General features: G+C 45.1%; 1 protein-coding gene across 8 annotated transcripts in view; it reads right to left on the bottom strand.

Annotated features, from left to right (window-relative positions):
* Nucleotides 1-20,579, bottom strand: part of LOC139549279 (transcription factor Dp-2-like) — a 51,655-nt gene extending 31,076 nt beyond the window's left edge. For 2 of the 8 annotated variants that reach the window (XM_071359551.1, XM_071359553.1), the window contains exons 1-2: nt 20,387-20,537; nt 359-447 (exon numbers count right to left, since the gene is read on the bottom strand). In XM_071359551.1, the coding sequence (XP_071215652.1) occupies nt 359-430 (72 nt within the window). In that variant the 5' untranslated portion in view covers nt 431-447; nt 20,387-20,537. Of the gene's footprint in view, nt 1-358; nt 448-5,253; nt 5,325-6,006; nt 6,454-20,386 lie in introns of those variants that run through there. The other 6 variants (XM_071359552.1, XM_071359549.1, XM_071359554.1 and 3 more) reach the window with 6 other exon arrangements.
* Between the last annotated feature and the right edge of the window lie 5,773 nt (nt 20,580-26,352).

Below are 26,352 nucleotides of genomic sequence, written 5' to 3'. Positions count from 1 at the left end.
TTGTTGTAAGGCAGGTCCTCACCAGACATCACCAGCAACAACGTCGCCTATGGGCACAAACCCACTGTCGATGGACCAGAATGGACTGGGAAAAAGTGCTCTTCAATGACAAATATATTTTGATTTGTTTAACACTTTTTTGGTTACTACATGATTCCATATGTGTTATTCCATAGTTTTGATATCTTCACAACTATGCCACAATGTAGAAAATAGTAAAAATAAAGAAAAACCCTGGAATGAGTAGGTGTGTCCAAACCTTTGACTGTGTAGGCTAGGTATACTTAAAGCACTGAGACAAAAAAAAAAAGGGCTTTATAAAATAGATTTGATTAATACATTTGTACAAAACACTCACCATCTGGGTCCTCACATTGGCATTGACTGCTCCTAGTGTGATATTTGTTGCTGGGCTGTAGTCGGACGGCATCACAAGTGATATATTGCCTGAAAAACATGGTAAAGGGATAAACTATTTGAAATGTTCCTCATTGGGCTAAAAATATCCGATGTCTGCCTACACAAAATGTATATTTTACCAATTGATAAAGAAAGATTATCCAATTGGTTTAGTAAGGTTTTAACAAAGAAGCATTTTTTTTGCCTGGGTTCTGGGTTCCATTCCCGCTGAGGGCACTCATACGAAAAATGTATGCATTCATGACTAAGTTACTTTGGATAAAAGCGTCATTATATTATTATATCGATATCAGCAAGGCATATGTGATATTGGGGTCCTTCCTGTTAACCTACAACATTATGTAATAACCCACATACATGACTGTTCCTGCATGCACAAAACTTTGGTTTTGTACACCAGCTTCAAACTGCTGAAAATACAATATTTTTGGTTATGGACAAGAAGTTTCACAGAAGTTTAGACGGTACCATGACTCTCTACACTAGTTTGTCGATTTCTGCATAGTGTATCTTTAATTATCCACTGATGGGCCTTTGTGGATGGATGCCACTTACCATTGCAATTAAATTCAAACTGGTTTAGTAGGTTTCATTCACACCTGGCCCAATGGTCTTGAAAGTCAGAGCCGTGGAAGCGAACGGAAGAGTGCACATTCACACAGTTGTTAGGAGTTGTAACTAACCACATGACCTGACACTGCTTACATATACACTGCTTTTTCAACGTTACATTGCAGCCTTACTCTAAAATTGATTAAATAAAACATTTTCCTCATCAATATACAGACACAAAGCGAACAGGTTAGAAATTTGAGCAAAATTATTAAAAAAAATAAAAACAGAAGAACCTTAAATTTACATAAGTATTCAGACACTTTGCTATGAGATTCGAAATTGAGATCAGGTGCATCCTGTTTCCATTGATGGTCCTTGAGATGTTTCTACAACTTGATTGAAGTCCACCTGTGGTAAAATCAATTGATTGGACATGATTTGGAAAGGCACACACCTGTCCATATAAGGTCCCGCATGAGGTCGAAGGAATTGTCTGTAGAGCTCTGAGACAGTATTGTGTCAAGGCACAGATCTAGGGAAAGGTACCAAAACATTTCTGCAGCATTGAAGGGCGCCAAGAACAGTGGAACCACCAAGACTCTAGGAAGAGCTGGCCACCCAGCCAAACAGCAATCGGGGGAAAAGGGCCTTGGTCAGGGAGGTGACCAAGAACCCGATGGTCACTCTGACAGAGCTCTAGAGTTCCTTTGTGGAGATGGGAGAACTTTCCAGAAGGACAACCATCTCTGCAGCACTCCACCAACCAGGCCTTTATGGTAGAGTTGCCAGACGGAAGCCACTCCTCAGTACAAGGCACGACAGACCGCTTGGAGTTTGCCAAAAGGCACCTAAAGCACTCTCAGACCATGAAAAACAAGATTCCCTGGTCTGATGAAACCAAGCTTGAACTCCTTGGCCTGAATCCCAAGCATCACATCTTGAGGAAACAGGGCACCATCCCTACGCTGAGGCATGGTGGTGGCAGCATCATGCTGTGGAAATGTTTTTCAGCGGCAGGGACTGGGAGACTAGTCAGGATCGAGGGAAAGATGAACAGAGATCCTTGATGAAAACCTGCTCCAGAATGTTCACCTTCCAACAGGACAACGAACCTAAGCACACAGCCATGACAATGCAGGAGTGGCTTCAGGACAAGTCTCTGAAAGTCCTTGAGTGGCCCAGCCAGAGCCCGGACTTGAACTGGATTCAATATCTCTGGAGAGAGCAGCAACGCTCCCCATCCAACCTGACAGAGCTTGAGACGATCTGCAGAGAAGAATGTGAGAAACTCCCCAAATACAAGTATGCCAAGAAGACTCGAGGCTGTAATCTCTGCCAAAAGGTGCTTCAACAAAAGTACTGAGTAAAGGGTCTGAACACTAAATGTGTTATCAGTTTTTGTTATATACATTTGCAAAAATGTCTTAAACCTATTTTTGTTTGGTCATTATAAGGTAGTGTGTGTAGATTGATTCAATTGTTTTTTAGAGTAAGGCTAATGTAACAAAATGTTGAAAAACTCAAGGGGTCTGAATACTTTCCGAATGCACTGTATATACAAAAGTATGTGGACACCCCTTCAAATTAGTAGATTCGGCTATTTGAGCCACACCCGCTGTTGACAGATGTATAAAATCGAGCACACAGTCATGCAATCTCCATAGACAAACATTAGCAGTAGAATGGCCTTACTGAAGAGCTCAGTGACTTTCAACATGGCACCGTCATAGAACGCCACCTTTCCAACAAGTCAGTTCGTCAAATTTCTGCTCTGCTAGAGCTTCCCCGGTCAACTGTAAGCCCTGTTATTGCGATGTGGAAACATCTAGGTGCAGCAAAAGGCTCAGCTGCGAAGTGGTAGGCCACACAAGCTCACAGAACGGGACCGCCGACTGCTGAAGCGCGCAGCGAGTAAAAATCATCTGTTCTCGGTTGCAACACCCACTACCGGGTTCCAAACTGCCTCTGGAAGCAATGTCAGCACAAGAACTGTTCGTCGAGAGCTTCATGAAATGGGTTTCCATGGCCGCGCAGCCACACACAAGCCTAAGATCACCATGCGCAATGCCAAGCATCGGCTGGAGATGTGTAAAGCTCGCCGCCATTCGATTCTGGAGTAGTGGAAACGCGTTCTCTGGAGTGATGAATCACGCTTCATCCAACTGGCAGTCTGACGGACGCCAGGAGAACGCTACCTGCCCCAATGCATAGTGCCAACTGTAAAGTTTGGTGGAGGAGGAATAATAGTCTGGGCCTGTTTTTCATGGTTCGCGCTAGGCCCCTTAATTCCAGTGAAGGGAAATCTTAATGCTACAACATACAGTGACATTCTAGATTATTATGTGCTTCCAACTTTGTGGCATCAGTTTGGGGAAAGCCCTTTCATGTTTAAGCATGACGATGCCCTCATGCACAAAGCGAGATCCATACAGAAATGGTTTGTTGAGATCGGTGTGGAAGAACTTGACTGGGCTGCACAGAGCCCTGACCTCAACCTCAAAACCCTTTTGGGATGAATTGGAACTCCGACTGTGAGCCAGGCCTAATCGCCTAACATTAGAGCCCGACCTCACTAATGCTCTTGTGCCTGAACGGAAGCAAGTCCCTGTAGCAATGTTCCAACATCTAGGGGAAAACCTTCCCAGAAGAATGGACGCTGTTATAGCAGTTACTCCATGTCAATGCCCATGAATTTGGAATGAGAAGTTCGATGAGCAGGTGTCCACATATTTTTGGTCATGATGTGTATGTACATGTGCACAAAGGCTGTACTGATGACAGTGTGTGTGTTTGTTAATCTTTCTTTACTCTAAGTAGAGAAGATTTTTGGCGGGATGTGGATGAAACCCCTCCCCAATCATATGACTCCTACACACACAAACAATGCTCATCTAGCGTACGCCGTGAACGCCCCACCACATACAGCCTTCCATTATTAGAAGTGGGGCTAGCACTACAGCCTAGGACTTTTGAGCTGTTCTGTTTTTCTGGGATATCTAGCAGGGCAGCAGGGCCTGATTCTTTGGGCTAACCTCAGGGCCCTGGGTCAGAACCCCGCCCTGTGCAACTGGGTCCTGGACTTCCTGGCGTGCCAAAAAAGCGAGGTAATGACAAATCCACTGATCCTCAGCACGGGGGCCCCACAAGGGTGTGTACTCCGCTCCCTCCTGTACTCCCTGTTCAGTGTTCACCCATGACTGCATGGCCACGCACGTCTCTAACACAATCAATTTTGCAGACGACAACCGTGGTTGGCCTGTTTACCAACAATGACAAGAACGCATACAGGGAGAAGGTGAGGGCCCTGGCAGAGTGGTGCCAGGTAAATAACCTAACCCTCAATGTCAACAAAACAAAGGAGCTGATCATGGAGTTCAGGAGACAGCAGAGGGAGCATGACCCCATCGACGAGGCCGCAGTGGAGGGTGAAAAGCTTCAAGTTCTTCGGTGTGCACATCACTGACAAACTGAAATGGTCCATCCACAAAGATAGTGTGGTGACGATGGCGCAATAGCCACATCAAGCAGCACCACTGAGAGCATCCTGTCGGGCTGTATCACTGCCTGGTACGGCAATTGCCCAGTCCGCAACCGCAGGGCACTCCAGAGGGTGGTGCGGTCAGCCCAACGCATCACCGGGGGCACACTGCCTGCCCTCCAGGACATCTACAGCACCCAGTGTCATAGAAAGACCATATATTGGCCATAATATCTATATACACACACCATCATATACATACAATATATTTATATTCCGAACTCTGACTTTGCTTGTTCTAATAGGAACATAAGCATTTCTCTACACTTGCGATAACATCTGCAAAATATATCTAAGCAACAATAAAATCTGACCACCTGACAAGGAACAACTCTGGGCCCTGGTTATAGGCCATTATATTTGAAACACCCCAGGCCCTACTAGCTTCATCCAGTGAGGTCCAGGATGGAGACGGGCTGGTCCAGTGCCAGGCAGCAGGATCAGACTGGGTCGGTGGTGCCTTGCGCCTTCATTAGGCCCAACAGAAAGGAGGGCCCCAACCTCTCCCAATCTCAACACTGGAATGTGGCCACCTCGCTCTCCTTTAAGGCACAACAATGAGGAAGGGCTGCTTCATTAGAATACAGCTGAGCAGCTGTCGCTCTCCCTCTTTTTGGCTAAAAAATATTAGGAACACACATGCGCAACAGACTAACTAAAAACACGAGTTTTCATGGATTGCTTTAAAATGAATAAAAAAGCAGATTTCAGTGGTGCTAGGAGGGAAACATCAGACTCACCTAGAGTCACTTAGGCCTTCGTATATTATAATGACCTGATAAGGTGCTTCCAGTTAGAATCCAAGGTCCATCTAAAAATTAGATGTAGAGGGGAGTTATCTTTGGAACTTGGCTTGCATCTCAAAACGCAAAAACACCACTTTCCTGAGGCTTTTTAAGTCAATCATCTCATGCTTGTCTTCAATATTATTGACCTTCTTTCTGGTGCACCGTCCCTTCTCGGGCGATACATTACTCAATTGTTTTGGTTATTGGAAAGGGAAAGGGGGGATACCTAGTCAGTTGTACAACTGAATGCCTTCAACTGAAATGTGTCTTCCGCATTTAACCCAACCCCTCTGTATCAGAGGTGCGGGGGGCTGCCTTAATCGACATCCACATTTTAATCCAACAGAAAACTGCCGTTACAGGCTAAACTAATATAAAAACAAAAACGCACACACATTATGCAACTACATTCAAGAAAACCCAAGAGGGCAACAAAACATAAAACATCACATTAAGTGCCCGGTAATCAGAGCTTCAGAAAAAACCTCTAAGCGCAATCAAACCTTTAAATTAAGCTATGATAAATGAACACGTTGTTCACTCAGAAAGGAACACAGCCTAACCACATAGGGAGAACTAGAAAACTACATAGGTGTAAAAGTCCAGACTAACAATTGGGAGAACAGGAGGCAAGTGCGTTAAGGCACTAAAAGTTGCTAAAAATCGTCTTGCCATCTATCGTTGGAACCAGCAACTCTTGTTTACCTGTCTCTCTGCAGAAGGGAACCTCCATGGCTCCCTCTCCTTCCCTCTCCCCGTTTCTCAGTCCCAGCTAGAGTGTGCCGACCAGTCTTCCCTAACCCCCACAGACATTAAGCTAGCGAGCAACTTCCAGTAGGACAGAGGAGAGGAGTGAGGTAGTGAGTCTCTTTACTGGCCCAGAACAGCGTCTCGCACTCCCCTTCCCCTGTTCTTGGCAAGTTTGCTAATCCGCGACACACAACCAATCCCATTACGTCTACACAAGACGTAGAGAGAAGGAAAAAGGCACATTAATTTACTTGAAGAGCATGTGCCTCTCAGCAGCTCATGTAGCCTGGGATCCTCACATGCGCTCTCCCTATTTTGTTACCAGCCAATGGAAACTTGAGAGCCCCTGCCAGGCGAGTGCAGAGGAAGTCCACCTGCCTTCCCTCCAGACAATGTGGGAACACCCCAGTTCACTGAGCGAACGCCTGGCCTGGGAAGACCGCCACACACACACACACACACACACACACACACACACACACACACACACACACACACAAAGGCATGACCATCTCCATGTAAAGCTGCTCTCTGGTTGACAGGGAGAGGCACTGTGTGGGATGGGGGATTGCTTGTTCTAGCCTGCCTGGTCTGGGAAGGGGGTTGTACAGAGAGCGCCTCCAGTCAGCACCTGTAGTCTGTCTTGTATCAAATGTAGGCTAACAAAAAAAGTTGTCTACAAAAAAGGTCACTGTTCAAAAGAATACCTAAACTGAAACCAGGCAAACTGTGGATGCAAATAATAACCTATGTAGGCTGCACAATATTACATTCATTGAATTGAATCATACTGTGCACATTTCCAAAGGTATATTTCCACATTTTGGACGATAAAGTTTTCCCAACTAGATTTTTCGATTCTAACCCTTCAGTAGCCAATCAGAGCATTTACACACACTAGCTTGAAATCTACAGAATGCAAATCCCTCTTATAATTAAGTACAGTAGGACCTCTGTCCTGAATAGAGGTCGTTCAGAATACTGAAATGTTTGACTTTCTAAGCACAGAATTTGAATTGCATAATTAACCCGTATTACACCTGTAATCTAACATTTTGCCAGTAGTGTATTCACTAGGAACCAAACAAAAGCAAACAGGACAAAATGGAGAGGGCCCCACCTGAATTTGTCTAATGAGAAACTGCAGTTTCCATTGCAACGTTCTGTTCCAAAATGTTTTTCTACAGTTTGCACTAATGAAAACACCGCTGATGTGTTTTTAGCACAGGAAAACAATGTTAACATTTGCATGTACCTAGTCTCGCGTTGCCATACCTCCAAAATCATGTCACTGTCACGCCTCCCTTGAAATTCTGGAGAATTTTGTATTATACTGTTTTCCGACAGGGTAGGACACATTTGTATAAACTTGTTACCGTATGCTAACTAAAGCAAAAAAAGAAATGTCCTCTCACTGTCTACTGCGTTTTTTAAATTTATTTTATTTCACCTTTATTGAACCAGGTAGGAAAGTTGAGAACACGTTCTCATTTACAATTGCGACCTGGCCAAGATAAAGCAAAGCAGTTCGACACATACATGTCTGTAGCTTGTGAGGTGTGGAAACACTTTGTTGCTTTTATGAATTTTGTCTTGCTGCTTTTTGTTCTATGTTGCTCTGTCTGTATACTACGTCTTATTTGTCCTATGTTGCTCTGCGTGTGCTCACTGCTCAATGATTGTCTATATTGTAATTGTTTTTAATAACCTGCCCAGGGACTGCGGTTGAAAATTAGCCGGCTGGCTAAAACCGGCACTTTTACTGAAACGTTGATTAATGTGCACTGTCCCTGTAAAAATAAAATAAACTCAAACAGAGTTACACATGGAGTAAAACAAACATACAGTCAATAATACAGTAGAAAAATAAGTATATATACAATGTGAGCAAATGAGGTGAGATAAGGGAGGTAAAGGCAAAAAAGGCCATGGTGGCGAGGTAAATACAATATAGCAAGTAAAACATTGGAATGGTAGATTTGCATTGGAAGAATGTGCAAAGTAGAAATAATGGGGTACAAAGGAGCAAAATAAATATATAAATAAATAAATACAGTAGGGGAAGGGGTAGCTGTTTGGGCTAAATTATAGATGGGCTATGTACAGGTGCAGTAATCTGTGAGCTGCTCTGACAGCTGGTGCGTAAAGCTAGTGAGGAGATAAGTGTTTCCAGTTTCAGAGATTTTTGTAGTTCGTTCCAGTCATTGGCAGCAGAGAACTGGAAGGAGAGGCAGCCAAAGGAGGAATTGGCTTTGGGAGTGACCAGAGAGATACCTGCTGGAGCGCGTGCTACAGGTGGGTGCTGCTATGGTGACCAGCGAGCTGAGATAAGGGGGGATTTCACCTAGCAGGGTCTTGTAGATGACCTGGAGCCAGTGGGTTTGAGGACGAGTAAGAAGCGAGGGCCAGCCAACGAGAGCGTAGAGGTCGCAGTGATGGGTAGTATATGGGGCTTTGGTTACAAAACGGATGGCACTGTGATAGACTGCATCCAATTTATTGAGTAGGGTATCGGAGGCTATTTTGTAAATGACATCGCCGAAGTCGAGGATCGGTAGGACGGTCAGTTTTACAAGGGTATGTTTGGCAGCATGAGTGAAGGATGCTTTGTTGCGAAATAGGAAGCCAATTCTAGATTTAATTTTGGATTGGAGATGTTTGTCTGGAAGGCGAGTCTGGAAGGAGAGTTTACAGTCTAACCAGACACCTAGGTATTTGTAATTGTCCACATATTCTAAGTCAGAACCGTCCAGAGTAGTGATGCTGGACGGGCGGGCATGTGCAGGCAGCGATCGGTTGAAGAGCATGGATTTAGTTTTACTTGTATTTAAGAGCAGTTGGAGGCCACGGAAGGAGAGTTGTTAACACAGTGTCCAAAGGGCCAGAAGTACACAGAATGGTGTCATCTGCGTAGAGGTGGATCAGAGACTCACCAGCAGCAAGAGCGACATCCTTGATGCATACAGAGAAGAGAGTCGGCCCAAGAATTGAACCCTGTGGTACCCCGACAGAGACTCAGTTTAGACCATAGTTTATTTTCAGCAAACTTAACGTGTAAATATTTGTATGAACTTAATATTCAACAGACATAAACGGAGCAAGATCCACAGACATGTGCCTAACAGAAATTGAATAATGTGTCCCTGAACAAAAGGGGGGGGGTCAAAATAAAGTAATGATCAGTATCTGGTGTGACCACCAGCTGCATTAGGTACTGCAGTGCATCTCCTCCTCGTGGACTGCACCAGATTTGCTGTGAGATGTTACCCCACTCTTTCACCAAGGCACCTGCAAGTTCCCAGACATTTCTGGGAGAATGGCCCTAGCCCTCACCCTCCGATCCAACAGGTCCCAGACGTGCTCAATGGGATTGAGCTCCGGGGTCGTCGCTGGCCATGGCAGAACACTGACATTCCTGTCTTGCAGGAAATCATGCACAGAACGAGCAGTATGGCTGGTGGCATTGTCATGCTGGAGGGTCATGTCAGGATGAGCCTGCAGGAAGGGTACCTCATGAGGGAGGAGGATGTCTTCCCTGTAACGCACAGCGTTGAGATTGCCTGCAATGACAACAATGTCGGTGGGTTTGTGCCCATAGGTGACGTTGTTGCCGGTGATGTCTGGTGAGGGCCTGCCTTACAACAGGCCTACAAACCCTCAGTCCAGCCTCTCTCAGCCTATTGCGGGCAGTCTGAGCACTGATGGAGGGATTTTGCATTCTTGGTGTAACTCGGGCAGTTGTTGTTGCCATCCTGTACCTGTCCCGCAGGTGTGTTCGGATGTACCGATCCTGTGCAGGTGTTGTTACATGTGGTCTGCCACTGCGAGGACGATCAGCTGTCCACCCTGTCTCCCTGTAGCGCTGTCTTAGTTGTCTCATAATACAGACATTGCAATTTATTGCCCTGGCCACATCTGCAGTCCTCATGCCTCCTTGCAGCATGCCTAAGGCATGTTCATGCAGATGAGCAGGAACCCTGGGCATCTTTCTTTTGGTGTTTTTCAGAGTCAGTAGAAAGGCCTCTTTAGTGTCCTATGTTTTCATAACTGTGACCTTAATTGCCTACCGTCTGTAAGCTGTTAGTGTCTTAATGACCGTTCCACAGGTGCATGCTCACTAATTGTTTATGGTTCATTGAACAAGCATGGGAAACAGTGTTTAAACCCTTTACAATGAGGATCTGTGAAGTTATTTGGATTTTTATGAATTATCTTTGAAAGACAGGGTCCTGAAAAGGGACGTTTCTTTTTTTACTGAGAAATCTATATATATATATATATATATATATATATATATATATATACACTGCTCAAAAAAATAAAGGGAACACTTAAACAACACAATGTAACTCCAAGTCAATCACACTTCTGTGAAATCAAACTGTCCACTTAGGAAGCAACACTGATTGACAATAAATTTCACATGCTGTTGTGCAAATGGAATAGACAAAAGGTGGAAATTATAGGCAATTAGCCAGACACCCCCAATAAAAGAGTGATTCTGCAGGTGGTGACCACAGACCACTTCTCAGTTCCTATGCTTCCTGGCTGATGTTTTGGTCACTTTTGAATGCTGGCGGTGCTCTCACTCTAGTGGTAGCATGAGACGGAGTCTACAACCCACACAAGTGGCTCAGGTAGTGCAGCTCATCCAGGATGGCACATCAATGCGAGCTGTGGCAAGAAGGTTTGCTGTGTCTGTCAGCGTAGTGTCCAGAGCATGGAGGCGCTACCAGGAGACAGGCCAGTACATCAGGAGACGTGGAGGAGGCCGTAGGAGGGCAACAACCCAGCAGCAGGACCGCTACCTCCGCCTTTGTGCAGGAGGAGCACTACCAGAGCCCTGCAAAATGACCTCCAGCAGGCCACAAATGTGCATGTGTCAGCATATGGTCTCACAAGGGCTCTGAGGATCTCATCTCGGTACCTAATGGCAGTCAGGCTACCTCTGGCGAGCACATGGAGGGCTGTGCGGCCCCACAAAGAAATGCCACCCCACACCATGACTGACCCACCGCCAAATCGGTCATGCTGGAGGATGGTGCAGGCAGCAGAACGTTCTCCACGGCGTCTCCAGACTCTGTCACGTCTGTCACATGTGCTCAGTGTGAACCTGCTTTCATCTGTGAAGAGCACAGGGCGCCAGTGGCGAATTTGCCAATCTTGGTGTTCTCTGGCAAATGCCAAACGTCCTGCACGGTGTTTGGCTGTAAGCACAACCCCCACCTGTGGACGTCGGGCCCTCATACCACCCTCATGGAGTCTGTTTCTGACCGTTTGAGCAGACACATGCACATTTGTGGCCTGCTGGAGGTCATTTTGCAGGGCTCTGGCAGTGCTCCTCCTTGCACAAAGGCGGAGGTAGCGGTCCTGCTGCTGGGTTGTTGCCCTCCTACGGCCTCCTCCACGTCTCCTGATGTACTGGCCTGTCTCCTGGTAGCGCCTCCATGCTCTGGACACTACGCTGACAGACACAGCAAACCTTCTTGCCACAGCTCGCATTGATGTGCCATCCTGGATGAGCTGCACTACCTGAGCCACTTGTGTGGGTTGTAGACTCCGTCTCATGCTACCACTAGAGTGAGAGCACCGCCAGCATTCAAAAGTGACCAAAACATCAGCCAGGAAGCATAGGAACTGAGAAGTGGTCTGTGGTCACCACCTGCAGAACCACTTTTTTATTGGGGGTGTCTTGCTAATTGCCTATAATTTCCACCTTTTGTCTATTCCATTTGCACAACAGCATGTTAAATTTATTGTCAATCAGTGTTGCTTCCTAAGTGGACAGTTTGATTTCACAGAAGTGTGATTGACTTGGAGTTACATTGTGTTGTTTAAGTGTTCCCTTTATTTTTTTGAGCAGTGTATATATATATATATATATATAAATAAGAGGTCGACCGATTAAAATCGGCATGGCCGATTTCAAGTTTTCATAACAATCGGTAACCTGCATTTTTGGACACCGATTATGGCCAATTACATTGCACTCCACGAGGAGACCGCGTGGCAGACCGACTACCTTTTACGCGAGTGCAGCAAGAGCCAAGGTAAGTTTCTAGCTAGCATTAAACTTATCTTATAAAAAAAACTATCAATCTTAACATAATCACTAGTTAACTACACATGGTTGATGACATTACTAGTTTATCTAGCTTGTCCTGCATTGCATATATTCGATGGGGTACCTGTTAATTTATCATCGAATCACAGCCTACTTCGCCAAACGGGTGATGATTTAACAAGCGCATTCGCGAAAAAAGCACTGTCGTTGCACCAATGTGTACCTAACCATAAACATCAATGCCTTTCATAAATCAATACACATCTATATATTTTTTTACCTGCAAATGTATTTAATATTGCCTGCTAACATGAATTTCTTTTAACTAGGGAAATTTCTCTTGCTTTCTGTGCAAGCAGAGTCAGGGTATATGCAGCAGTTTGGGCTGCCTGGCTCGTAGCGAACTGTGTGAAGACCATGTCTTCCTAACAAAGACCTTCATTAATTTGCCGGAATTGTACATAATTATGACATAACGTTGAAGGTTGTGCAATGTAACAGCAATATTTAGACTTAGGGATGTTAGATAAAATACGGAAAGGTTCCGTATTTCACTGAAAGAATAAACTTTTTTTCTCTCTCGAAATGATAGTTTCCGGATTTGACCATATTAATGACCTAAGGCTCGTATTTCTGTGTGATATATTATAATTAAGTCTATGATTTGATAGAGCAGTCTGACTGAGCGGTGGTAGGCAGCAGCAGGCTCGTAAGCATTCATTCAAACAGCCCTTTCCTGCATTTGCCAGCAGCTCTTAGTTGTGCTTCAAGTATTGCGCTGTCTATGACTTCAAGCCTATCAACTCCCGAGACTAGGCTGGCAATACTATAGTGCCTATAAGAACATCCAATAGTCAAAGGTATATGAAATACAAAAGGTATAGAGAGAAATAGTCCTATAATTCCTGTAACTACAACCTAAAACTTCTTACCTGGGAATATTGAAGACTCATGTTAAAAGGAACCACCAGCTTTCATATGTTCTCATGCAAGGAACTTAAACGTTAGCTTTTTTACATGGCAAATATTGCACTTTTACTTTCTTCTCCAACACTTTGTTTTTGCATTATTTAAACCAAATTGAATATATTTCATTATTTGAGACTAAATAGATTTGTTGATGTATTAAGTTAAAATAAAAGTGTTCATTCAGTATTGTGATAATTGTCATTATTACAAATATATATATAAAAATCGGCATCGGCTTTTTTTGGTCGTCCAATAAATCGGTATCGGCGTTGAAAAATCATAAAATCGGTCGACCTCATCCATCATTCCCCTGAATGTCCCAAAAGTGTGTGGACTTCTGCTCCACACAAGTATAGTTAAACGCACACACACAGCAGTAGTTTCACACCCTTCTGTGCATTAACATTTGCTTCTGTGGAGTTTGACAACGTTGGAGGATTTGGGTCAGTTGGATTCAGATGTGTTGCATCTAACCTAGTTTCAGCAATACTGACGGTATTGAAAAAACATCCCGAGGCCATTTCCAAATACCCCAGTATAAGGCCTAGTCTTTTTTCAAAGAGCTCACGGAGTAAACGTAGCTTTCATGACGTGACGATACGCTGTTGTGCAGTGCAAGAGGTTATCAACTTAGACTTGAAATGCACTACTGTTTGCCAGCTAAATATCTTATAAGTAAAAAAAAATGTAAGATGTGCCAAATAAATTCTTCCCATCACATGGCTCCAGCTATGCATTTGGTTTGCTAACTTGCTAGCTAGTGGCTAGCTTGCAAGATCAAGCTTCTTGGTTACAGCAGAGAATCAATTCCCCCCTGTGTCAAGATCCCTGTTATCTGAAATTTGATTCGTGCATGCAGCAAACATTTTGAGAGTTGTACAACTTTGAGCTGGGCTGTCCTTGCATGTCCTTGCATTAGTTTGTTCGCCTGTGCTTCTTAGCATTCAGCTAGCATCCACTAAGGCAATTCCCTAGTACTTTGTTAGCCTTTTGTTTTTTTACATTTGGAAATGCCAGTAATACCGTATACCCCAGTATGGTACAGGAACGGGAGTGCTTCAGCCTTTGTGCTCAAAGCTTGTTGAGGACCCCGGGAGGCTCATAAAGAAGCGAACAGCTGGTGAGCCTAGAAGGGCCGGAGAGGCAGAGGGAGGTTCCATTCAAAGGATCAATGGCAGATAGGAGGTGCCGCCCACATCCCTGCCAAACAATAGCTCCCCCGTGGGCCCCAGACGGCACTCCACATAATGGGCTTTTGTCCAACATGGACAGAACCTATAGAGGAACCAGAGAAGCGCCAAAGTGGCTGGAGGTCTCTCTCACGTTCTCTGTATCCTGCAACTCTCCATCTCTCTCTCCCACCTCTCCCTCTGATGAGATGGAAATGTTACATGTATGCAACATCGGGCACTAAAGTGTAACAGTGTCTTTAAACACCTGGTAACGTGTCGTCTGTACATGATCAAAACATAAAATAACACCACTCTTCTAGATGAGATCATTAAAAAAACTAAAAACACTTGATACCATCTGGTGGCCCATCTTTGTAAATACCAAACCGGAAATCATCAGTAAGTGGCACGCCTCCACAGCTTGTCAACACAGCAGTTCTGCTCTTACGAAACGGTCTCGTACGATTTCAAAAAGGTGCATTTCCGAAATTCAATGGATGCAAAATTCTCAGATGTCCAGAGAAGCCGCAGTATAGATGTATTTTTATTTTTAATACTGTTTTTCTCTGCCACTTGAAAAAAAATCACGTTTTATATACAGTATTTAACATTGGGTGTTAAGTGATGCAAACCACATATTTTATGTTGCTTTATATACAATGACATTGTTTCTTTTTCACGTCAAATAAAACTTATATTCAGAGTCTGGATCTCTATTAAACATATATTTGAATGTTAACTGCCTATGGGCCCCAATTTGCATGTGTAAAAAAAGTTTGCAAACTTCCCATCTTAACTGTAATATATCTAATATACACCAATGAGAATCTGGTGTTTTGAATACTGCAACTAGCGTTTGAATGATATGCAATGCATTTTCAGATTGAACGACCATTTTCTCAAAAGTATTGTTTGTGTGTTAATATTTTCATGGAGTGCGCACTGTCTGAAACTTCTGGCGGGCTGTATTTCATACATGGAACACATGCCATTTTTGAAATGCAGAAATAAAATGACACACTGAAGATAACTCTTGCAATATATACAGTGCCTTAGGAAAGTATTCAGGCCCCTTTACCTTTTCAACATAGTTACATTACAGCCTTAGTCTAAAATTGATTAAATATTTTTGTTCCCATATCAATCTAAAGCGATCTCTAGAACTTCTCTGTGGAGATGGGAGAACTTTCCAGAAGTACAACCAGCACTCCACCAATCAGGCCTTTATGGTAGAGTGGCCAGACGGAAGCCATTCCTCTGTAAAAAGGCACGACAGCCCGTTTGGAGTTTGCGAAAAGGCACCTACAGGACTCTCAGACCATGAGAAACAAGATTTTCTGGTCTGATGAAACCAAGATTTAACTCTTTGGCCTTAATGTCAAGTGTCACTTTTGGAAGAAACTGGGAGATTAGTCAGGATCAAGGGAAAGATGAATGGAGCAAAGTACAGAGAGATCATTGATGAAGTCCTGAGTGTTCTGGAGCAGGTTCTCAGACTGGGGTGAAGGTTCACCTTCCAACAGGACAATGGCCCTAAGCACACAGCCAAGACAATGCATGAGTGGTTTCGGGACAAGTCTCTGAATATCCTTGAGTGGCCCTGCCAGAGCCCGGACTTGAACCCGATCGAGTATCTCTGGAGAGACCTGACAATAGCTGTGCAGCGACGCTCCCTATCCAACCTGACAGAGCTTGAGAGGATCTGCAGAGAATAACTCTCCAAATACAAGTGCCAAGTTTGTAACGTCATACCCAAAAAGACCTGAGGATGTAATCGCACCAAAGGTAAAGCGTCTGAATACTTACGTAAATGTGATATTTGCTTTTTTTTTTTTTTACAAATATCTTATCAAAATGTCCCAAATTATAAGCAGAAACTTATCTAAATCAGGCAAAGAAAATCCTGCATCCCCTGTCCCAAAAATTATTACGCCATCTCTGGCTGTAGCCTACAGCACAAATTCTCTATTAGCGGATTAGGGTCGGGTGCGGGCCTCAGATTTTCACAGCGGCTGCAGATGGGTCATTAGCAATTGCGGGTGGGTGCGTCCTCAGATTTAAGTCCAGTCACATGGAAGGAACCATAACCGAATAAAGGCCTAATATAACATTTTAATAACAAAGCAAGCTAAACAGTCAAATGAGCACTAAGCTTCAGTCTGTAACGAGAGAACAAGTCTGGTGACAAAGAAGCATAAACACACTCAGAAATTCATATAGCACAGTAGTAAACTATGACAAACAGCACTACCCAAAGACCTGAATATCAAAGGCGATAACGGTCCCACATGCAGTGACCTTACAGGTGATAGATGCCCATCCCCCTCCCCTCAGCTACAAGATGAAATGTCCAGGCTGCTTGTGCAGGAACAGATGTCACAATGAAATCTGAAAGCTTGTCACTTCAATCTCAGTAGAGTAGGCCCAGGCTAACAAAACCACAACTTTGCTGTCCAACTAGCCCCTCTGACATAATTGAACAACTGTTGTTAGTGAAGGGTTATTTTGACTTCAAGTGAATGTACGTCAACTTCTTCATGGCTACCAAATGAACACGATTGATTGGTTTGTATTAGAGGTCGACCGATTATGATTTTTCAACGCCGATTACCGATTATTGGAGGACCAAAAAAGCCGATACCGATTAATCGGACGATTTCTTTTATTTCTTTGTAATAATGACAATTACAACAATACTGAATGAACACTTATTTTAACTTAATATAATACATCAATAAAATCAAGTTAGCCTCAAATAAATAATGAAACATGTTCAATTTGGTTTAAATAATTCAAAAACAAAGTGTTGGAGAAGAAAGTAAAAGTGCAATATGTGCCATGTAAAAAAGCTAACGTTTAAGTTCCTTGCTCAGAACATGAGAACATATAAAAGCTGGAGGTTCCTTTTAACATGAGTCTTCAATATTCCCAGGTAAGAAGTTTTAGGTTGTAGTTATTATAGGACTATTTCTCTCTATACCATTTGTATTTCATATACCTTTGACTATTGGATGTTCTTATAGGCACTTTAGTATTGCCAGTGTAACAGTATAGCTTCCGTCCCTCTCCTCGCTCCTACCTGGGTTCGAACCAGGAACACATCGACAACAGCCACACAAGCAGCGTTACCCATGCAGAAAAAGGGGAACAACTACTCCAAGTCTCAGAGCGAGTGACGTTTGAAACGCTATGAGCGCGCACCCCGCTAACTAGCTAGCCATTTCACATCGGTTACACCAGCCTAATCTCGGGAGTTGACAGGCTTGAAGTCATAAACAGCGTAAACAACCTGCCTTACATTGCACTCCACGAGGATCCTGCGTGGCAGGCTGGCTACCTGTTACTCGAGGGCAGCAAGAAGCCACAATCATTGCCTTTCTTTAAAATCTATTCACAAGTATATTTTTTTAAACCTGCATATTTAGTTAATATTGCCTGCTAACATGAATTTCTTATAATTAGGGAAATTGTGTCACTTCTCTTGCGTTGTGTGCAAGCAGTCAGGGTATATGCAGCAGTTTGGGCCGCCTGGCTCTTTGCGAACTGTGTGAAGACCATTTCTTCCTAACAAAGACCGTAAGTAATTTGATAGAATTTTACATAATTATGACATAATATTGAAGGTTGTGCAATGTAACAGCAATATTTAGACTTAGGGTTGCCACCCGTTCAACAAAATATGGAACGGTTCTGTATTTCACTGAAAGAATAAATGTTTTGTTTTCCAAATTATAGTTTCCGGATTTGACCATATTAAATGACCAAAGGCTCGTATTTCTGTGTTTATTATATTATTAATTCTATGATTTAATATTTGATAGAGCAGTCTGACTGCGTGGTGGAAGGCAGCAGCAAGCTCGTAAGCATTCATTCAAACAGCACTGCATTTTGCCAGCAGCTCTTAGCAATGCTTGAAGCACAGCGCTGTTTATGACTTCAAGCCTATCAACTCCCGAGATTAGCCTAGCAATACTAAAGTGCCTATAAGAACATCCAATAGTCAAAGGTATATTAAATACAAATGGTATAGAGAGAAATAGTCGACGCACCATGATTCCAATAATAACTACAACCTAAAACTTCGTAACTGGGAATTTTGAACCACCAGATTTCATATGTTCTCATGTTCTGAGCAAGAAACTTAAATGTTAGCTTTTATTTTTTACATGGCACATATTGCACTTTTACTTTTTTCTCCAACACTGTTTTTGCAGTACTTAAACCAAATGTAACATGTTTAATGATTGATTTGAGACTAAATAGATTTTATGTATAATAAGTTATTTCAGTATTGTTGTAATTATTACACACACACAGATGTTTTTAAAAAATTATATAAAATTGGCCGGTTAATCGGTATCGGCTTTTTTTGGTACTCCAATAATCGGTATCGGTCAACCTCTAGTGTGGACACCCCTTCAAATTACTGGATTCGGCTATTTCAGCCACACCAGTTGCTGACAGGTGTATAAAATCGAGCACACAGACATGCAATCGACCATAGACAAACATTGGCAGTAGAATGGCCTTACTGAAGAGCTCAGTGACTTTCAACGTGGCACCATCATAGGATGCCACCCTTCCAACAAGTCAGTTCGTCAAATTTCTGCCCTGCTAGAGCTGCCCGGGTCAAGTGCTGTTATTGTAAAGTGGAAATGTCTAGGAGCAATAACGGCTCAGCCGCGAAGTGGAAGTCCACACAAACTCACAGAATGGGACTCGAGATTCATGAAATGGATTTCCATGGCCGAGCAGCTGCACGCATGCCTAAGATCACCATGCGCAATGCCAAGTGTCAGCTAGTATGCTAACTCTGCTAGCTAGTCTAGTTTGGCCCAGTGCACCCTGCATCCATTACTAGCTAGTTTGATGAGCGCACACATGTCAGTTAGCTAGTTAGGTCTTTATGATTTGCAGAACGTTAGCTAACGTTAACTATAGTAGCAATGATTGCCGATTTGCGCTTTGCAAAGCTCGTCGCTATTGGACTCTGGAGCAGTGATGAATCACGCTTCACCATCTGGCAGTCTGATGGAAGAATCTGGGTTTGGCGGATGCCAGGATAAAACTACCTGCCTGGATGCATAGTGCCAACTGTAAAGTTTGGTAGAGGAGGAATAATGGTCCGGGGCTGTTTTTCATGGTTCAGGCTAGGCCCCTTAGTTCCAGTGAAGGGAAATCTTAAAGGTAGAGTATACAATGACATTCCAGATGATTCTGTGATTCCAAGTTTGTGGCTACAGTTTGGGGAAGGCCCTTTCACTTTTAAGCATGACAATGCCCCCATGCACAAAGCGAGATCCATACAGAAATGGTTTGTCGAGATCGATGTGGAAGAACTTGACTGGCCTACACAGAGCCCTGACCTCAACCCCATCAAACACCTTTGGGATGAATTGGAATGCCTAATCGTCCGACCTCAGTAAGTCCCTGCAGCAATGTTCCAACATCTAGTGAAAAGCCTTCCCAAAAGAGTGGCGGCTATTATCAAAATCAAATAAAATTATATTTGTCACATCCCCCGAATACAACAGGTGTAATAGACCTTACAGTGAAATGCTTACTCACAAGCCCTTAACCAACAATGCAGTTAAGAAAAATGTGTTAAATAAAAAAAAGATAAGTAAAAAATAAGAAATAAAAGTAACACATAATTAAAGAGCAGCAGTAAATTAACAATAGCGGGGGTATCGGTATAGCAGCAAACGAGCAGGTGTCCACATAACGTTACATACACTACATGACCAAAAGTATAATTTATATACAAAATAGCAGATTGAGTTAATGCTAAACGTTGTTCTGCCTCGAAGGCAATTATGTCTAATTTATTTATTCGCAACGCAAATTGTACATGGCTATTGAGCTAAGATATTACGTAGTGTTGTATCTTCATACATTTATCATAAATTACAGTATAATTATCGTAAACACTGGCTAAAAAAAAACAAGTGTTGGCTAGAAAGTAACGTTAGGCTAATAGCTAGGCTACCTAACGCTAGCTTACTAGCTAGCTGCTGACTGGCTAACTTTACCATTACATTAGCTGGCTAACTAGATAGAAAGTACACGAAGTCTTATCTATAGTAGCTCATTTCGTTAGGGAAATGTGTAAAGCAAAATTTGTATTTACCTTTTACATGTACTGCCGGAGAACAAAAAGTTTTTTTTTTAAAGATAACCAGGGCCGGACGAAAATCGCTCTACTTTCTGTCAATGGAAGCGACAGAACAAGACGGACCCCTTTTCGCAGTACACAAGCTTGGCGGCGGCTGCCAGCTGTCGTCTCTGATTGGTTACACCCGCTTGTGATGCGAGACACCAGATGGAAGCAGATTGGATGTCCCCGGACCGATGTAAACAGCAAACGCAAGCCACTAAAAAAACTAGTCTACAATGAAAACTGTATTTGGGAGGAATCATATATATTTTCTTATTATGCGCTACTTAAAGTCTAGCACAGCTCATCGAATTCATTAGCCAGTAACCATGCACACTCCAGCAATGATGTACATACAGTGCACTGACTGCCCTCAAAGTATTCATACCCTTTGACTTTTTAAACATTTTGTTGTGTTACAGCCTGAATTCAAAATGGATTCGATTTTTTTTCTTACCCATCTTCACACAATACCCCATGACTGGTGCACATTTAGTGCAAATGGTGCACATTTATTGAAAATGAAATACAGAAATATCTCATTTACATAAGTATTCACACCCCTGAGTCAATAGTTTTCAATAAAACGTCATAATAAGGTGTAGAGCGTGGGGAGCAAGGAGACCCACAGCTCCACTAAAAACATTGACAACTGGGTGCCATTTGTGATTGTTGAATTTTTTTTACCCCTTTTTCTCCCCAATTTCGTGGTATCCAATTGGTAGTTACACTCTTGTCTCATCGCTGCAACTCCCGGACGGACTCGGGAGAGGCGAAGGTCGACAGCCGTGCGTCCTCCGAAACACAACCCAACCAAGCCGGACTGCTTCTTGACACAATGCCCACTTAACCAGGAAGCCAGCTGCACCAATGTGTCGGAGGAAACACCACACCTGGCGACGATGTCAGCGTGCACTGCACCCGACCCGCCACAAGAGTCACTAGTGCACGATGGGAGAAGGACATCCCTGTCGACGAAACCCCCCCTAACCCGGATGAAGCTGGGCCAATTGTGCACCGCCCCATGGGTCTCCCGGTCGCAGCCGGCTGCAAATCCTATTTAATCCTTGTCATATGTAGAGAAATAATGAAGAGATATTATAGATAAAACATATCGGTGCTGATTGGCCATTGGACATAAACATTACACAACGTGTTGAAATCGCAAATTCAACAATGAGTGGTTTGAAAGGAATCAGTGACAGTGGCTAACTGCAAGCATTGCAAAGCAATCACTAGCCTGCTATTCAGTGGAGTGGCTGTGTGGTTGCAAATCTGGGATTTGTCTCTTTTCCAAGTTTAAAATGATAAACATTCAACATTGGCCATGCTGTCAATGAAACATGATTTGTGCCGCACTCAAAACAACTGTTAACCCTTCCTGTTCAAGTGAGCACAACACAACAAGGTGATTCCAAACATTTCTTGTATGCTGCTGCATAAAAAATGTACTATGCCAGGTAGATATGTATACTGTAGCTAAGAAATGTATACTAAGTGTATGTTGTGTAGAAAGATGTTAGTAGCCCATGTGCCTCACGCTAATAATTTGGTCTATTTTCCCTTATTAATTTCGCCCAATGTTCTGACTTGGTGGTGCACATGTAGTTTATAACCTGTTTTAGAGAAATGTAATCATCAAATTTTGTAAGAGCTTTCATTGTCTGCTTATATGCCCCCATTATTTATCCTACGGTTCTGACTTAGTGTACAGGGAGAACACTGTTATGAATTCTGTCTCTGTACATTTCAAAAGTGCTAAACAAATAGTTATATTGACTACGTCCTTCCTAGCTTGCTCATTAATGTCTTAATAGAAATTACAGATTGCCTCTCATCTGCTTGTCGTCCCCTTGTTCCATAGTTTGTACATCTCCATTATTATTAGAAACCACATTTGTTTATGCAAGTCAGCCATATCCGCTATGTTTTTTAAAAAGGCAGTAAATAAGGCTGAATGAACTTTTTCGATGCCAGACAAGGCTCCGCTGATTGCCAAATCAAATCAAGTAACCAGAGGTGGGGCAAAGGTACAGGTCGGCAGGCGGGGTCAGGGGCAGGCAGAGTGGTCATGCAGGTGGGCTCAGAGTCAGGACAGGCAAGGGTCAAAACCAGGAGGGCGAGAAAAAGGGAGCCTGGGAAAAGCAGGAGCTGATAACAAAAACGCTGGTTGACTTGAAAAACAAGATGAACTGGCAATGGACAAACAGAACACAGGTATAAATGCAGAGAGGATAATGGGGAAGATGGGCGACACCTGATGATGATGATGCCGGGTTCCGATGGCGATCCACATGTAGTCGATACCTGGAGGGGGTCTTGAGGAAGGCCGACCGGGCTCTCCTCCAGGTAAGACGACAGCGCCGGACAAACATCTAGGATATCATAACTCAAGGTGAGACCCAGATGCAGACACAGGAGGCAGATGGTTGGAGTCTTAGATGCTTAATAATCCAAAAAGGAGTAGGCAAGAGAATGGTCATGGACAGGCAAAAGGCAGGCAGGCTCGATGTCAAGGCAGGCAGAATGGTTAGGCAGGCGGGTACAGAGTCCAGAAACAGGCAAGGGTCAAATCCGGTAGGACTAGAAAAAGGAGAAACAGCAAAAGCAGGAGAACGGGAAAAAACGCCGGTTGACTTGGACATACAAGATGAACTGGCACAGAGAGACAGGAAACACAGGGATAAACACACTGAGGAAAACAAGTGACACCTGGAGGGGGTGGAGACAATAACAAGGACAGGTAAAACAGATCAGGGTGTGACGTGGTAAAGAAGGTACGCCGACCTCTTCCTCCTGCTCAGGGAAGTGTGGGGGCTGATACCCCAGGGAACACTGGGGTAGAAGACAGAGAATGGCCAGTGGCAGAGAAGGGAAGGGTGTTGCGGGCGTACTCGACCCTTACCAGCTGCTGGTTCCAGGAGGTGGGGTTGGCGGAGACCAGGCTGCACAGAGTAGTCTCAAAATCCTGGTTGGCTCGCTCCGACTGGCCATTGGACTGGGGGTGGAACCCAGAGGACAGGCTGGCCGATGGCCCAATGAGGGCGCAGAACGCCTTACAGAATTGGGACGAGAACTGAGCCCCCCGGTCGGAGACCATGTCCATGGGCCGTCCATGGATCCGGAATACGTGTTACACCATGAGCTGGGCTGTCTCCTTGGCTGTGGGTAGTTTGGGGAGAGGAATGAAGTGAGTGGCCTTGGAAAACCAGTTGACCACAGTCAGGATGGCAGTGTTGCCCTCAGATGGGGGGATAACCCATGACGGAATCCAGAGATATGTGGGACCAGGGACGGTGAGGGACAGGCAGTGGATGCAGAAGACCAGCCGGAGCTTGCAGAGGAGTCTTACTATGAGCACAGACCGTGCAGGCGGAGACAAACGCGGCAACATCCGGAACCATCGTAGGCCACCAAAAGCATTGTCGCACGAAGGCCAGGGTCTGACGGGAGCCCGGGTGGCATGCAAGCCTGGAGGAATGGACCCACTCCAGGACCGCAGAGCGGACAGCGTCAGGCACAAGCATCCGATAATCAGGCCCCCCAAGGTTTGGCTGGGACCTCTGCGCCTCCCGGACCTGTTTCCCTATACCCCAGTTGAGTGCTGTCACCAGGCATGAGGTGGGAAGGATGATCTCGGGCTCCGGGGTGGTACCCGTGGGGCTATAGCAGTGGAACAGTGCATCCGGATTGACATTCTTGGATCCCAGCTGGTACGAGAGGGAGAAGTTGAATCGTGTGAATAGCAGGGCCCATCTGGCTTGCCTGGTGTTGAGGCGCTTGGCGGTGTGGAGATACTCCAGGTTCTTGTGGTCAGTCCACAAGATGAACGGGTGTTCCGCCCCCTCCAGCCAGTGCTTCCCTTCCGCCATCTCCACCGCGAGAAGCTCACGATTCCCCACATCATAGTTCTTTTCCGTGGCATTGAGGCGGTGGGAGAAGAAGGCGCAGGGATGTAGCTTGAGGTCCCGGGCATCAGAAGCATCGACCTCCACCACGAACAGACGGGAAGGGTCCGGATGAGCCAAGATGGGACCTATGGTGAAGCGATGTTTGAGGTTCCGGAACACCCGGTCAGCAGCTGGAGACCACGTGAAAGGAACCTTGGGCGAGGTGAGTGCGGACAGGGGGGGAAGCCTGGGTTCTGTAACCCCGGATAAAGTGGCGATAGAAGTTGGCGAACCCCAGGAAGCGTTGCAGATGCACCCTGGAAGTAGGCTGGGGCCAATCCACCACCGCTCTCACCTTCCCGGGATCCATTTGCACACTCCCTGCGACGATGGTGAACCCCAGAAAAGGGATGGTGGAACGATGGAATTCGCACTTCTCTGATTTTACAAACAGTTGGTTGTTGGAGAACCTGTCGGATGTGGGTCACATGTTCTTCGGTGGAACAGAAGAAGATGAGGATGTCATCTATGTAGACAAAGACGAACCGGTTCACCATGTTGCGGAGAACGTCAATTGACCAGGGCTTGGAACACAGCAGGGATGTTGGTAAGGCCAAATGACATGACCAGATACTCATAGTGACCGCTGGCCATGTTGAAGGCGGTCTTCTACTCATCCCCTTCCCGTATCCGCACCAGGTGGTAGGCGTTCCGTAAATCCAGCTTGGCAAACACGGTGGCCCGAAGTCCAAGGAGATGAATGGTAGCAGTTCTTCACAGTTATGTGGTTGAGACCCCGGTAGTCGATGCACGGGCATCTCGTCCTTCTTCTCCACAAAGAAGAACCCTGCGCCGACGGGAGAAGAAGGACAGAAGGACCCTGCAGCAAGGGAGTCCCAAATGTAGGTCTCCACTGACTTGGTCTCTGGTCCCGACAGAGAGTCGTCCCCGGGGATGGAGTCGTGCTAGGGAGAAGGTCAATCCCGCGGTCGTAAGGTCGGTGCTGCGGGAGCAAAGTGGCCCAGGCCTTGCTGAACACCTCCCGGAGGTCATGGTACTCAGCAGGAATGGCAGAGAGGTCCGGGGTACCTTCCGAGCCCCCAGGAAGACGTCCCGGGGCAGGTTGTGCTGACTTCTGGCAATGGGTGTGGCAGAACGGGCTCCCGCCCATGATGACACCAGTAGGCCAGTTAATGAGGGGATTGTGTCACTGGAGCCAGGAGAATCCCAATACCACGAGAATCAGAGGGGACTTGATGAGCAGGAACTGGATAGCCTCGCTGTGGTTCCCTGACACACGTAGGTTGATAGGAGTGGTGTTATGGGTGACTCTGCCTATAGAGCGCCTTATACAGCGCTCTAATGTCCATGGGAATGGAGAGGGGCTGAGTGGGGATGTTCAGCTCAGACGCCAGGGTAGTGTCCAAAAAGCTCTCGCCGGCTCCAGAGTCAATCAGAACTTGGAGAGATTTGGACTGGTCTCCCCACAGCAGAATGGCATGAAAAGGGGTGCGAGCAAGGGAAGCAGGAACGTTCTCCATATGGCCCACCAGAGTACTCGCTCCTACCAGTGAGCCTGTTTTTTTTAAAGGACAAGAGGACACGAAATGACCAAGAGTTCCGCTGGCGACCGCCCAGCTCTGCCTTGTGGCATAGGCTCAGGATGCGATGACTCAGCCGTCTTCGGCAGCCCTCGGGGAAGGTCGGAAAGCCTCGGGTTCTCTCGACAATGAGACCATCAGGAGCTTCCGGGATGACTCAGTGGCAAGGTGGAATCCCTGTGCGTGCGAGCAAAATCCAATTTCCTCTCGCTCCGTTCCCGTAATCGCCCATCGATACGGATGGTCAAAGCGATGACGGAATCGAGCTCCGTAGGTAACTTCCGGGCTGCAAGCTCGTCCTTGGCCTCCTCCGAGAGGTCGTGCAAGAACACATCGAACATTGCCTCTTGATTCCAAGCACTCTCAGCTGCCAACGTGCGGAAATCCACCGTATAATCATCTACATTGCAGGAGTCCTGCTGAAGCTGGATTAGCCTCTCGCCCGGAG

This window comes from Salvelinus alpinus, chromosome 22 (assembly GCF_045679555.1).
Source record: "Salvelinus alpinus chromosome 22, SLU_Salpinus.1, whole genome shotgun sequence".
Taxonomy (NCBI): Eukaryota; Metazoa; Chordata; class Actinopteri; order Salmoniformes; family Salmonidae; genus Salvelinus; species Salvelinus alpinus.
Note: the sequence above shows the minus strand (reverse complement) of the source record. Positions and strands in the feature narration are given on the sequence as shown.